The sequence below is a fragment of the Lycium barbarum genome, chromosome 5, assembly GCF_019175385.1.
Source record: "Lycium barbarum isolate Lr01 chromosome 5, ASM1917538v2, whole genome shotgun sequence".
Taxonomy (NCBI): domain Eukaryota; kingdom Viridiplantae; phylum Streptophyta; class Magnoliopsida; order Solanales; family Solanaceae; genus Lycium; species Lycium barbarum.
The window spans coordinates 64,799,715-64,811,539 of record NC_083341.1 but is presented as its reverse complement, the minus strand read 5'-3'; the positions used below and the strand labels follow the sequence as shown (position 1 = coordinate 64,811,539).

The following is an 11,825-nucleotide window of genomic DNA, read 5'->3' as shown; positions in this document are numbered from 1 at the left end:
CTATGCCATGATTGTGAATGTTGAGAGTTAAAGGAGAAACAGTTTTAGTGGTTCATCAGTGTCAGTTTCAGAGAATAATGACACCACCTCACTAATGAGTAACAGGAACAATGAATCTACTTCGCTCACATGAACAACAGGGCTTCCAGCAGTGGTTTCAGGCCTAGAAACAGTTTTGGGAGTCAAAACTATGGGAATCAGAACTATGTGAACTAATCCATTCTTGTATGTGAATTCTGCAACTACAAGGTATATACTAAGGACAACTGCTACAAGTTGCATGGTTATCCAGCTTATTTCAAGCACAGGAAGAAATGATTGCCTTCTTCTAATTATTATGCTAATAATGTGACTAGTGCAGGAACTCCATCACATGAACTGCAAGGCAACTCTAAAAAGCAAGTACATCTACTTCACCTAACACTCCCTTATTCACTCAGGATCAATATAATCAGATACTTCGGATGCTTAACAAAGGAAAGGGCGTGGATTTTGTTGCCAACTCAGCCAGTGTTGGTGCAGCATGTAATATTGGTACTTGTATGTCTATGACAGTTGAGTGTGATTGGATTTTAGATACAGGAGCATCCATATGGTGCATAATCTGAACTTTCTAGCATAATTTGAACTTTCTAAGTAAATGGGAAGAACTAGCAAGTATGCATAGAAATCAGGTTAATCTACCTAATGGAGGTCAGGTTTCCATTAGTCATAAAGGTTTAGCATCTATTTTTTAAGAATAGAACTGTGCTGAATGAGTTGTACATTCCAGACTTTAAGTTCAATTTATTGTTTGTTTCTTAGATCACAAAGGAATGGCAATGTTTTGTTGGATTCTTCCTTGATTTCTGTCTTTCAGGAACTTTCGAGTGGGAAGGTGATAGGCATTGGTAGAGAAGATCATGGACTATATATACTCAAAGTTGGTTCTACAGCATGTTTCTTGAATAAAGTGGCATTTACTGCTACTACATTAGAGTCTACTACTGTCGGTCACAATAATGTAAAGAATGTTGTTTGTAAGTCTGTATGTAAATCTATTGAAAATAAGTATTGCAATGATAGTTCCACGCGGCATAAAAGACTAGGACATGACCCTCTGTCTGTATTTAAGAAAACTAGTGGTATTTAAAGTTCCTCCTAAAGAGATCATGTTTGTACTATTTGTCCTCTTACTAAACAAATAAGATTGCCATTCTCCATTAGTACTTCTTCTTATGCTCATTCCTTAGATTTAATACATTTTGATGTGTGGGGTTCTTATAGGGTAGCCTCTAATCAAGGGAAGAGGTACTTTATAACCTTAGTGGATGATTACTCTAGGTATACATGGATTTTTTGTATGCACACTAAGGCAGATTCCATAGTGGTGCCCAGACAGTTCTTTATGTTTGTCAAAAATCAGTTTGCTAGTACTATCAAATGTCTTAGGTCTAACAATGGTACTAAGTTCCTAAAATATCAAGTTACTAGTTTGTTGAAAGAGTTAGGAGTGGTTCATCAAAGTTCTTGTGTCTACACCCCTCAACAGAATGGGGTTGTTGAGAGGAGGCACAGATATATTCTTGACATGGCCAGGGCTCTTAGATTTCAAGCTTACGTTCCTTTACAATTTTGGAGTGAATGTGTATCCACTGCAGTATATATATATATATTCTCAATAGATTACCTACAGTGCTGTTGAATGGTAAATCTCCCTTTGAGAAGTTTTTTCATAAAGTTCCATTTATTGTCCATCTCAGAGTCTTTGGTAGCTTATGTTATGCCACTAATGTCAAGAAAACTGATAAGTTTTTTCATAGGGCTATTCTTGTTGTTAATCTTGGTTATGCTACTTCTTATCTCAAAGGTATTTTTATTAGTAGATATGTTACTTTCAAAGAACACATTTTCCCCTTTAAGGATATGACCTCTGAGTGTGCTCCTCTCTTTCTAGTACTAGATTTCCTTGACACAAATACTCCTTCACCTGTTTCTCTTCCTTCTGTCTTGTCCTCTTCTGATCTTTAAAATGACATAACACCTCATGTTGCTTCACCAAACACTTTCTCTGATTCACCTGTCCTACTAGTTCCACTAGTTGCTCCAATTATTCCTCCTCCACCTCTTCCTGATGTTGAAGATCCACTAGAGCATCTAAGCCTCCTATTTGGATGGATGATTACATTGTTCAGACGAATTCTTCTTCTTGTTTATATCCCCTATCCAATTTTGTGTGTTATGATCACTTATCTCCTTCCTATAAAGTGTCCCTAGCTGGCTACTCAGCTATTCAAAAACCTAGATCCTATGCAGAAGCATGCAAGGATCCTCATTGGGTTGATGCCATAAAAGCAAAAATTTCTGCTCTAGAGGACAATCAGACTTGGTCTCTAATGGCTTTGGCAGCAGCTTCTCAGTGGTTATTTTTCAAATGGATGTTCACAATGACTTTCTTCAAGGTGATCTATTAAAGGAAGTTTACATGCATGTTCCTGATGGCTTTTCAAGCCAGGAGTGTAGACAAGTGTGTAAACTTCACAAGTCTTTGTATGGGCTCAAGAAAGCCCCTAGATAGTGCAATCTTAAACTCACACAAGCACTGATGGATCTTGGTATCAAACGGTCTCACTGTGACTACTCTTTATTCACAAACAATTGGCACTGACATTGTCTTAGTGTTGGTCTATGTTGATGATCTTTTGGTCACTGGGAGTAGTTTATCCCTCATTCAACAAGTAAGATTGAATCTGTAGGATAAGTTCACAATGAAGGACCTAGTAGAGTTGAAATATTTTCTTGGTATTAAATTCTCTAGGTTAGAGAAGGGTATACATATGTCTCAGAGGAAGTATGTTGTAGAGCTAATGTCTGAGTTGGGGCTAGCAGGAAACAAACTAGCACTTAAACCTCTAGAATTCAATCACAAATTAACTTCAGTAGAGTATGACAATGTTATCAACAAGGATGCACCTGTGAGTGACAAACAACTTGAAGATAAAGGAAGTTATCAGAGGATAGTTGGAAGATTCATGTATTTGACTATGACTAGGCTTGATTTGGCTTTTGTTGTTCAAGTTTTAAGCCAATATATGCATGATTTAAAATAGTCTCATCTTGAAGCTGCTCTTAGAGTGGTAAGGTATATCAAAAGTTCACCAGGGCTTGGTCTGCTTATGCAATCTTCAGGTAACAACAAGGTAAATACTTATTGCGATTCTAATTGGGGAGCTTGTGTAGAACCCAGGAAATCAGTTACAGGTTATGCAGTAAAGTTTGTTGATGCACTAATATCTTGGAAATCTAAGAAGCAAGAAACAGTTTTTAGAAGCTCAGCTGAAGCTGAATTTAGAAGTATGGCTTTTACTGTCGCTGATATTATATGGCTAACTGGTTTATTCAAGGAACTTGGATATGCAATTCCCACTCCAGTTCAGGTTTTCTGTGATAGTAAAGCTTCTATTCAAATACATGCTCATCCTATTTTCCATGAGAGAACAAAACATATAGACATTGACTGTCACTTTATAAGGGAAAAGATGCAAGCAGGAGAAATTGCAACTCATCATATTGGCACAAAGGAATAGCTTGATTTGCTTACTAAAGGGTTATGCAGACCACAACATGAATACTCGGTTGTCAAGCTTGGAATGAAAAATCACTTTTTATTCTTTAGCTTGAGGGGGAGTGAAGAAGTGGGGTCCAGTGGATCCAAGGTGGACATAACTTAATCATTCGTTAGTTGAGTTTGTTAGGAGTTAGTTACTAGTCAAAGTTGTGATTAGTTAGTTAATCATAATTAACATACAGGTGTTTAGACTTATATATATATATATATGAGTAGTATCTCAATCTGTAAGTAGCTTTGTACATTTTAGGTACTTTCAGTTTGATTGAATGAAGCAAAGCTCCAGTTCTTTCTTCGTCTTCTTCTTCTCAAGCTCTACTTTTCTCATTCTCTGATTGCCATGGCTGAGCTCTTTAACTTCTTCCCTCTTTGGGCTGCATATTTATCAAAACATTGACCATTATTTGAGTTTGTTTTTGTGATTCTCAAGTTCATGCAAATGAGCAAGGAGCTCACATGTTCCTTCATTGTGTTTTGCTCATACAAAAAAGAATGTAGGCAATAATTTTATGGTCTTTTCATTCAGTGTTCTATTTGCCTAAATTATTTTTAGTATGATATTAATAGACATGACTTTTATATATGAGGATGCAACTTCATGGTACTTCCCCGATTAGATTTAAACAAAAAAAATAATATTTATAAATATAAAATAATTCAAAATAATCGCGCCGAAGCATGTGCTGAGAAACTAGTGTTTTAAATAAAGTGAGTACAGGTTAAATGGGGACGACCAAATAGGGTGCCTTTTATTTTTTTTACATTCAAGTCATATCCACTAATTACATTTGTTTAGCTCGTTTTATTAAATTAAATAATTAAGTTAACGTTTAGTCCACATATAGGGATAATTTCCCACACATCCACACATAACCTCCCTTCTCCCCCTCCCCCCTTGATGTTGACTTCCATACAATTTATTAATTAGTAGCCAATGTGATTTGAAGAACAACGTCCGTGTCAAATCTTCTCACCGATACTTTCTGGCGTCCACTTAGGCAAAGCCATGACCACTAATTGCCCCCAAGACAAGATAATGATGTACATTGACTTTAATCTTTTGAAGCTAGGGTTAGCTCTAGCACTTCAATCAATATACATCCATTATTCCATGAGGTCTTCTGTATTTTACATTATTGAAAAGGACAGTTGCAATTGTTGGAGAAAGCTGATAAAGCAAATATATGTTGGAGCATAAATAAGGACATTTCTATTTCCATAGTGATTATTAGTAGCTTCTTGTCAAATTTTATGTTCCACGTATTATATAGAGTAGTATAATTTTCCGTCTATACAGAAGACAATTGTGGAAAACAAAAGGTGATAGCTTTTCTTGACTTGTGGGGTAGCCAAAGCACTTAGGATTCAAGAATGAGGCATGGCCAGAACCACCAAAACCAATGTATATCGATTGGATACACCAAAAAGGAGGTGAGAAAGAAATAAACAAGCTTAATGGTATTGCATGTTCCAGATTCGCTTTCCCTTCCCCTTCCCCCACCACCCTTAACCCGCACCAATATCACGTTCCAACTTTTTACAAATCAACATCAACTTTAAAATTCAAATTAAAATATAATTCCGCTTTAAAATATCAGCCTTGAGAACCAGAACTAATAAATCTATCCCAGAATCTTCCCATCATAAAATGGGATAGGCCTAATCCCAACCAAGCAGTGCAAGTGATCTGTCTCCTAATCCCAACCAAGCAGTGCAAGTGATCTGTCTTTTATTATTTTTTAGTGGGGGTCACTTCAGGGTAACAAATCTTTGCCTATAAAAGGACACCACTCCTAAACAAAACCAAGTGTGACTACTAGTAAGAGCTACTAAGAAATTCAATATATAACAACATATTTCTTTTCAGTTTTTCCAACTCTTTTCGGTACTGTTGAGACAGTTGGAAAAGAAATGGTTAGTATACTAGAAGTTGAAACCATCATTAATGCAGAATATTTACTTTTATCTTAGACAATGGAGATTCAACATATATTCTTCTTTTATGTTCTAATCTTCATGTCCAATAACTTGGATCCATTTGTTTCCATGTCACAGGAGGGAAAGATGAGTTTGACAGTTGCGGATGCTGTAAACTACAAGGGTCTACCTGCTGATAGATCTATAACTGGTGGTTGGGTGCCTGCTGCTCTTGTCTTGGGTTAGTAATAATTTTCTCATAGCATTTTCATTATTCAATTGGCAGTTTAAAGCCTCTATCCCTCCTTGATGTTCCTTTGATAACTGAAAAAGAGAAATTAAAACTTACGAAACATCACCTAATTCCATATTTCCTCATGTTTATGATACTATTAAGATCTTATATATTGACAACTTAACACTTTTTTAAGTGGTTAATGACTCCTTAAATGTGCAAAGATATATGTCCGCTCCCGCTCCTACCCCCACCCCTTTTTTTGTCATGCAAAAAAATAGAACGGAAAATTAGGATGTGGAGGTGCGTTTGACGTTTTTCAGGTTAGTTCATGAGAAGGATGAAAGAAGGTGTTTCATGCAAAAGCGATGAAATTAATGAAGTTCCACCAGGATCAATATAATAGGAGTGTCAACTTTTCCCCTCTCTTGGGAGTGGGAATACTATTATATTCCATATTTTGTGGATTTTAAGTATATAGTTTAAACATTTTCAATCTCCCAGATTATTTAATTACAGCCTATTAGGTATAATTATCTATACTAAACATAGATCAATTATTACCAAAAAAGTAAGTTAAACTGTCGGTCAAACCATTTAAACTACACTAATAAATGTATATAGAACTAAAATTTTATTTTGTAGGACCACATTTGAAAAAGGTTAATGAATGATAATGGTCATGTCATTTTCTGCCTGACGGATCATAAGTCGGGAGATATTCCAATGTGGTAGTGATTCGGAGGACTAAGATTTCCTATTTACCTTTTGGGCGTGCTACTTAATTTTGTACCTTAGTCCACTACATAGCTTTTAAACAACATTTAGTGAAATATTTAAGCATCATCATGTTTCTTGTTGCGAAACTCAGATCTGACATCCAATTTCTGTAGATTGCGTGTAAAGCAGTACTCCCTCCGTCCGGGTTTAAGTGTCTTAATTAGTTTGACTTGATACGAAGTTTAAAAGTTAAAAAAGACTTTTGAATTTTGTGATCCTAAATTAAAGATGTGTATAATGTAGTAAAATGTCATTTGAATATTGTGGTTAGTGCCATGTATGATATTTGAACAGTAAACTTACTAAATTGTATAGAAATATGCACTCTTTTTGGGACAAATCAAAAAGAAAAGAAGACACTTAAATTGATACGGAGAGAGTAATATATATTTAAAACAGCTTTTCGAAATTATTTAAGCTTTGTTCCCTTTGATCTTATTCTGAAACTGATCACATGTAAAATCCAATCTCTTTAATTCATGTGAAACTTCTCCTTTTTCCTATTCTTATTCTTTTATTTCGGGATGCGTCACTGTTTCTTCTTTTTCCCCTCATAATTTATTGATGCTCTAGCTAACTTTTTCTGCCGCATAATTCCGCGTTGACGACAATAGTAGAAAATATAACAAGTGATGAAGCGTAAGATTAGTAATAATTTACATAAGTACTAATTAATCTTGCATGGTATGTTTGTTTGAAAATTTGACAGGGATTGAAATAAATGAAAGGCTTTCAACAATGGGGATAGCAGTAAATCTAGTTACATACTTGGGTGGTACCATGCATCTACCAAGTGCAGCATCAGCCAATATAGTGACAGATTTTATGGGCACAGCATTTCTCCTCTGCCTCCTTGGAGGTTTTCTTGCTGATTCCTTCCTTGGAAGATACAAAACCATCGCAATCTTTGCTGTTATACAGTCACTGGTAAATTACAGCTACGTACTTTAATTTTAAAGCAGCAAAGATGTTTAACTTTGTGTTAAAAATAAGAATTTTACTCTTTTATATACTGACATTACATACATAAAAGAAATATAAGGATAACTATATATGTCCCAAAAAAAGGGACTAATAACCTGGAAATTAAGGAATATAACAGGTTAAAGCTAAGCATATTAATGATTGTGTGAATGTAATATTAAATTTGATAATAGCTGTTTAATTAATTCAGGGAACTGGCATGTTAACAGTGACGACGGGGTTGCCACAGTTGAGGCCACCTCCTTGTCATCCTCATGAGAGCTGCAAAGCAGCAAATGGATTCCAGATGGGAATTCTATACATAGCCTTATATCTAATAGCACTAGGCACTGGGGGCTTAAAATCTAGTGTGTCTGGATTTGGAACGGATCAATTTGATGAGAAAGACGAGAAGGAAAAATCGCAAATGGCCTATTTCTTCAACAGATTCTTCTTGTTCATCAGCATAGGAACTTTGTTGGCAGTTACGGTGCTTGTTTACGTTCAAGATGAAGTTGGAAGAAGCTGGGCTTATGGTATTTGCTGCATATCCATGTTAATTGCTATCGTAATCTTCTTCTTGGGTACTAAAAGGTACCGCTACAAGAGATGCTCTGGCAGTCCGATAGTCCAAATATTTCAAGTCATATTGGCTGCTACAAGGAAAAAGAATATGAATGTCCCATATGATGTTGGCATGCTTTACGAGACTAATCAAGAGGCTTCAAGGATCCAACACAGTGAACAATTCCGCTTTCTGGACAAGGCTGCTATTGTAGCACAAGGCGATTTTGAGGACCATTCTAACTCTGCTCCAAATCCGTGGAAGCTGTGCACAGTGACCAGGGTGGAGGAAGTAAAAATGATGGCCAGGCTAATCCCAATTTGGGCCACAACTATACTTTTCTGGACAACCTATGCACAAATGATTACGTTTTCTGTTGAACAAGCTGCCACCATGGAACGATCAATTGGCAAATTCACAATTCCAGCAGGATCTCTTACCGTCTTCTTTGTCTCTGCCATCTTAATCACTTTGGCTATTTATGACCGATTTATCATGCCACTCTGGCAGAAATTGAAGGGAAAACCAGGTACCCATTCAAACACAAAATAGAAATCTCCAATATATATCCTCATATTGCTTTACAGTTTTGTTGAAAATATCAGTGGAGAAGGCCATTTTCAGTTTAATTTTAATATTTCTTATAGGTTTTACCAGCCTTCAAAAAATAGCCATAGGGCTTGTTCTTTCTACCATGGGGATGGGAATAGCTGCTCTAGTTGAGATGAAAAGATTGTCAGTGGCAAAGTCTACCGGCCGCAACATGTCAACAGTACCTATTAGTGTATTCTTTTTGATCCCACAATTCTTTTTGGTGGGAGCTGGGGAAGGATTCATATACACAGGCCAACTCGATTTCTTCATAACAGAGTCACCAAAAGGGATGAAAACCATGAGCACTGGGCTTTTCTTGACAACCCTTTCTCTTGGTTTCTTTTTTAGCAGTTTCTTAGTCTCTATTATCAAAAAGGTGACAGGAACCAATGGTGGTGATGGCTGGCTTGCAGACAACATAAATTACGGAAGGCTTGATCTTTTCTATGGACTTCTTGCTATATTGGGAGCCATAAACTTTGTGCTTTACCTAATTTGTGCAACATGGTTCAAGCCAAGGAAGTCTAAATCTGCCTTACAGATGGAGACTGTGAACAATGGAAATACTGCTGATGACAAGTGCTAGAATTTGGTTTATGTCGTTTCGCCGACGATGTTTTCAGTTAACCTCTCTTACTTCTATTAGCTATTGTACAGTGAGAGAATTTTAGTCTATCTGTAGATGTGTTCTCTATTAATAGTCTTTGGAGTTGATTGTATGATTTCGCTTTTCCCTGTTATGTTATTCTCTTTTGCTAAAACATCAATTTGATGTCCCCCTGCTTATGTAATGCTTTCAATCATTGGGAAATTTGTTGGGTATGCGAACAAAGTACCACATTAGTAGCTGAAAAGAAAAAGAAACTACTTATAAGGAGTTTGATAGTCTTAATGATGTGAGGCCTTTTGGGAAAAACCGTGCGGGCTCGGCCCAAAGAGGATAATATCATATCATGTTAAGAGTATCTTTGAACCGTTTTAGCTCAACAACTGGTATCAGAGCCAATGATTTTGTCACGACCCAACCCCGTGGGCCGCGACCAGTGCCCGAGCTGGGCACCTATACGTACCCGATACCCCAAATTAGCATATTAACAGAATAATAATATAATAATAATATTAGTGGTCGCTACAGAACTTAGCAGAAAAGCAGACTTGGCACACATAGGCCGATAAGGCCATCACAGAACAGAATATCCCAAACATATGTACAGAACCCACACAGATGTATCCACAGACCTCTACAGAACATATCATAATCATAAGACGGGACAGGGCCCCGTCATACCCTGAACAAAGTACATATCCAGATAGCAGTGACAGACTGTACCAAAAGATGGGCTCTGTAGAAGAGAGCGCCCTAAATAGCAGAAATAGGATCCTAAACGTGTGGATCAGCGAACCTGTCGTCAGTACCTGCGCGGCATGAAAACGCAGCCCCCGAAGAAAGGGGGTCAGTACGAAATATGTACTGAATATGTAAAGCGGAATCACAGAAGTCAAATCATAATGATTACAGAAAATGGGTACAAAATCCAGAGTGTCAAATGCATATTTCCAAATCAGACAGAATGTGTACAGAAACATATGTCATATCATATCCGATCCCTGCCACGGGACTCGGCAGACAGAACGTGGTCACCCTCCCGACACTGGTGCCACAATACAGAGGAATCAGAAAAGGGGGCGTGGCCCCGTATCATAAAATGTCATATCAGAATGGCCATAACAGATCAGATCAGAATAGGCGGACATGGCACATCATACTCCACAGACCCATGTACGCGTATATCTGCCCCCTCACATCGGGGCGCGGCGAACAATGCAGAGAATTACGCTTGACAACATATCCTGGCCCGGGCTCAGTGTGGGAAACATTGGGACATCCACGAATGGAGTAGTGAGAGACTAATGCAATTTCAAAATATCATAAGTATTTTCAAAGACTCGATGAGGCGTAGCAAAGACAAACAAATCAAATGGAGTCGGACGGAATCATAATAAATGTATTCCAGATATCATAATAAATTACAGAAGTCTGGCTTTCCCGAAGTCATTCCGGGTGTCAAAATAATTTATAATATTTAACAGAATATTTAAAATTATATTCGTTAAGCGATTAGTAGGGTAATTAAAACATTTCTTTCAAAAATCGCTTAAAAAGGAAGCTTTAACACATTAGGGGCAAAAACGTAAATAGTGGGCCCGCCTCAGAACAAATAAGGCGGCGGGCTCAAAGTGTGCCCTCTAAACATATAATATCATCTACGAAGGTTATACAAACATCCTATGACTTTCTGAGTAATTTAGAGCACAATTGCATAATTTCAGAAAAAGCGTATCAAAATGGTTCAATTCTACTGAAGGAAAAACTGAAATTTTGTCTTGCGGATTCCGAGGGCCAAGAGGTCCTTCGAGGCCCGGATCCGACCCTAATACACTAAGGGCATGCCAAGGGAAGAATTGGGTTTACTTTACATACCTTTCACGCTCCTTAAGCCTTTCCAATCTCACTTCCCGTTTCGTCGAAAAACTGCAATTGGTCAAGTTTACCAATTGTGAATTATTAATGCCATTATTTCAACTTTAAGCATATTTGGCTACCGAAATTTCGGCAGCACTTCCCCTATACATATGACACCCCGAGAATTCAACTCGGCTATAAATCATCAACAACAACCCAAACGACAACAATATCAACAATGAACATTAAAAACACAAATATCCTTCAACTAGTCATTTTTCTCACAAGTTGACATAATCTTCAATTCAACCCAACTTTCAACTAAGATCAATAATTTCATATTCAACAACCATCATGATCATCACCATATAAATCTAAAGACATCTCATACCATTTCCCTTAGGATATACACTTGATATACATGATATACACTTTTCCGCCAAAAGCATAACTTATGCAAAACATCAAATCTTTGGCATATAATTTCATAACAAGTTTCCAACTTCCAAATTCATCAACCATAATCATAATTCACATCTTAACAACTTCATTTCCATAATATCACAAAATTATTTTAAAGTGACATAATCATCTACATTCCAACTTCAACCAAAATTCATTCAACTTTCATTCCCAATATAATTTCCATCATAACCACAACTAGAATGCAACATAAAATTCAACTCATATATGTATACAA

General features: G+C 36.9%; 1 protein-coding gene across 2 annotated transcripts; it reads left to right on the top strand.

Annotated features, from left to right (window-relative positions):
- Positions 1-5,240: 5,240 nt before the first annotated feature.
- LOC132640910 (protein NRT1/ PTR FAMILY 6.2-like) lies at positions 5,241-9,493 on the top strand. 2 transcript variants are annotated; one of them, XM_060357721.1, is made up of 5 exons: positions 5,241-5,426; positions 5,663-5,765; positions 7,249-7,466; positions 7,714-8,596; positions 8,715-9,493. In XM_060357721.1, exons 2-5 carry the CDS (start codon positions 5,672-5,674, stop codon positions 9,245-9,247), a joined length of 1,728 nt encoding a protein of 575 aa, XP_060213704.1. In that variant the 5' UTR covers positions 5,241-5,426; positions 5,663-5,671; the 3' UTR covers positions 9,248-9,493. The 2 variants fall into 2 exon arrangements, with proteins under 2 accessions (XP_060213704.1, XP_060213703.1); XM_060357720.1 differs by having other exon boundaries at positions 5,242-5,521.
- The last annotated feature ends 2,332 nt before the right edge of the window (positions 9,494-11,825 follow it).

Excerpts from the sequence above, each read along its gene's own strand:
- LOC132640910 (XM_060357720.1), top strand. Across the intron at positions 7,467-7,713 it reads TTGCTGTTATACAGTCACTG|GGAACTGGCATGTTAACAGT; the intron begins GTAAATTACAGC and ends TAATTAATTCAG. Across the intron at positions 8,597-8,714 it reads GAAATTGAAGGGAAAACCAG|GTTTTACCAGCCTTCAAAAA; the intron begins GTACCCATTCAA and ends TATTTCTTATAG.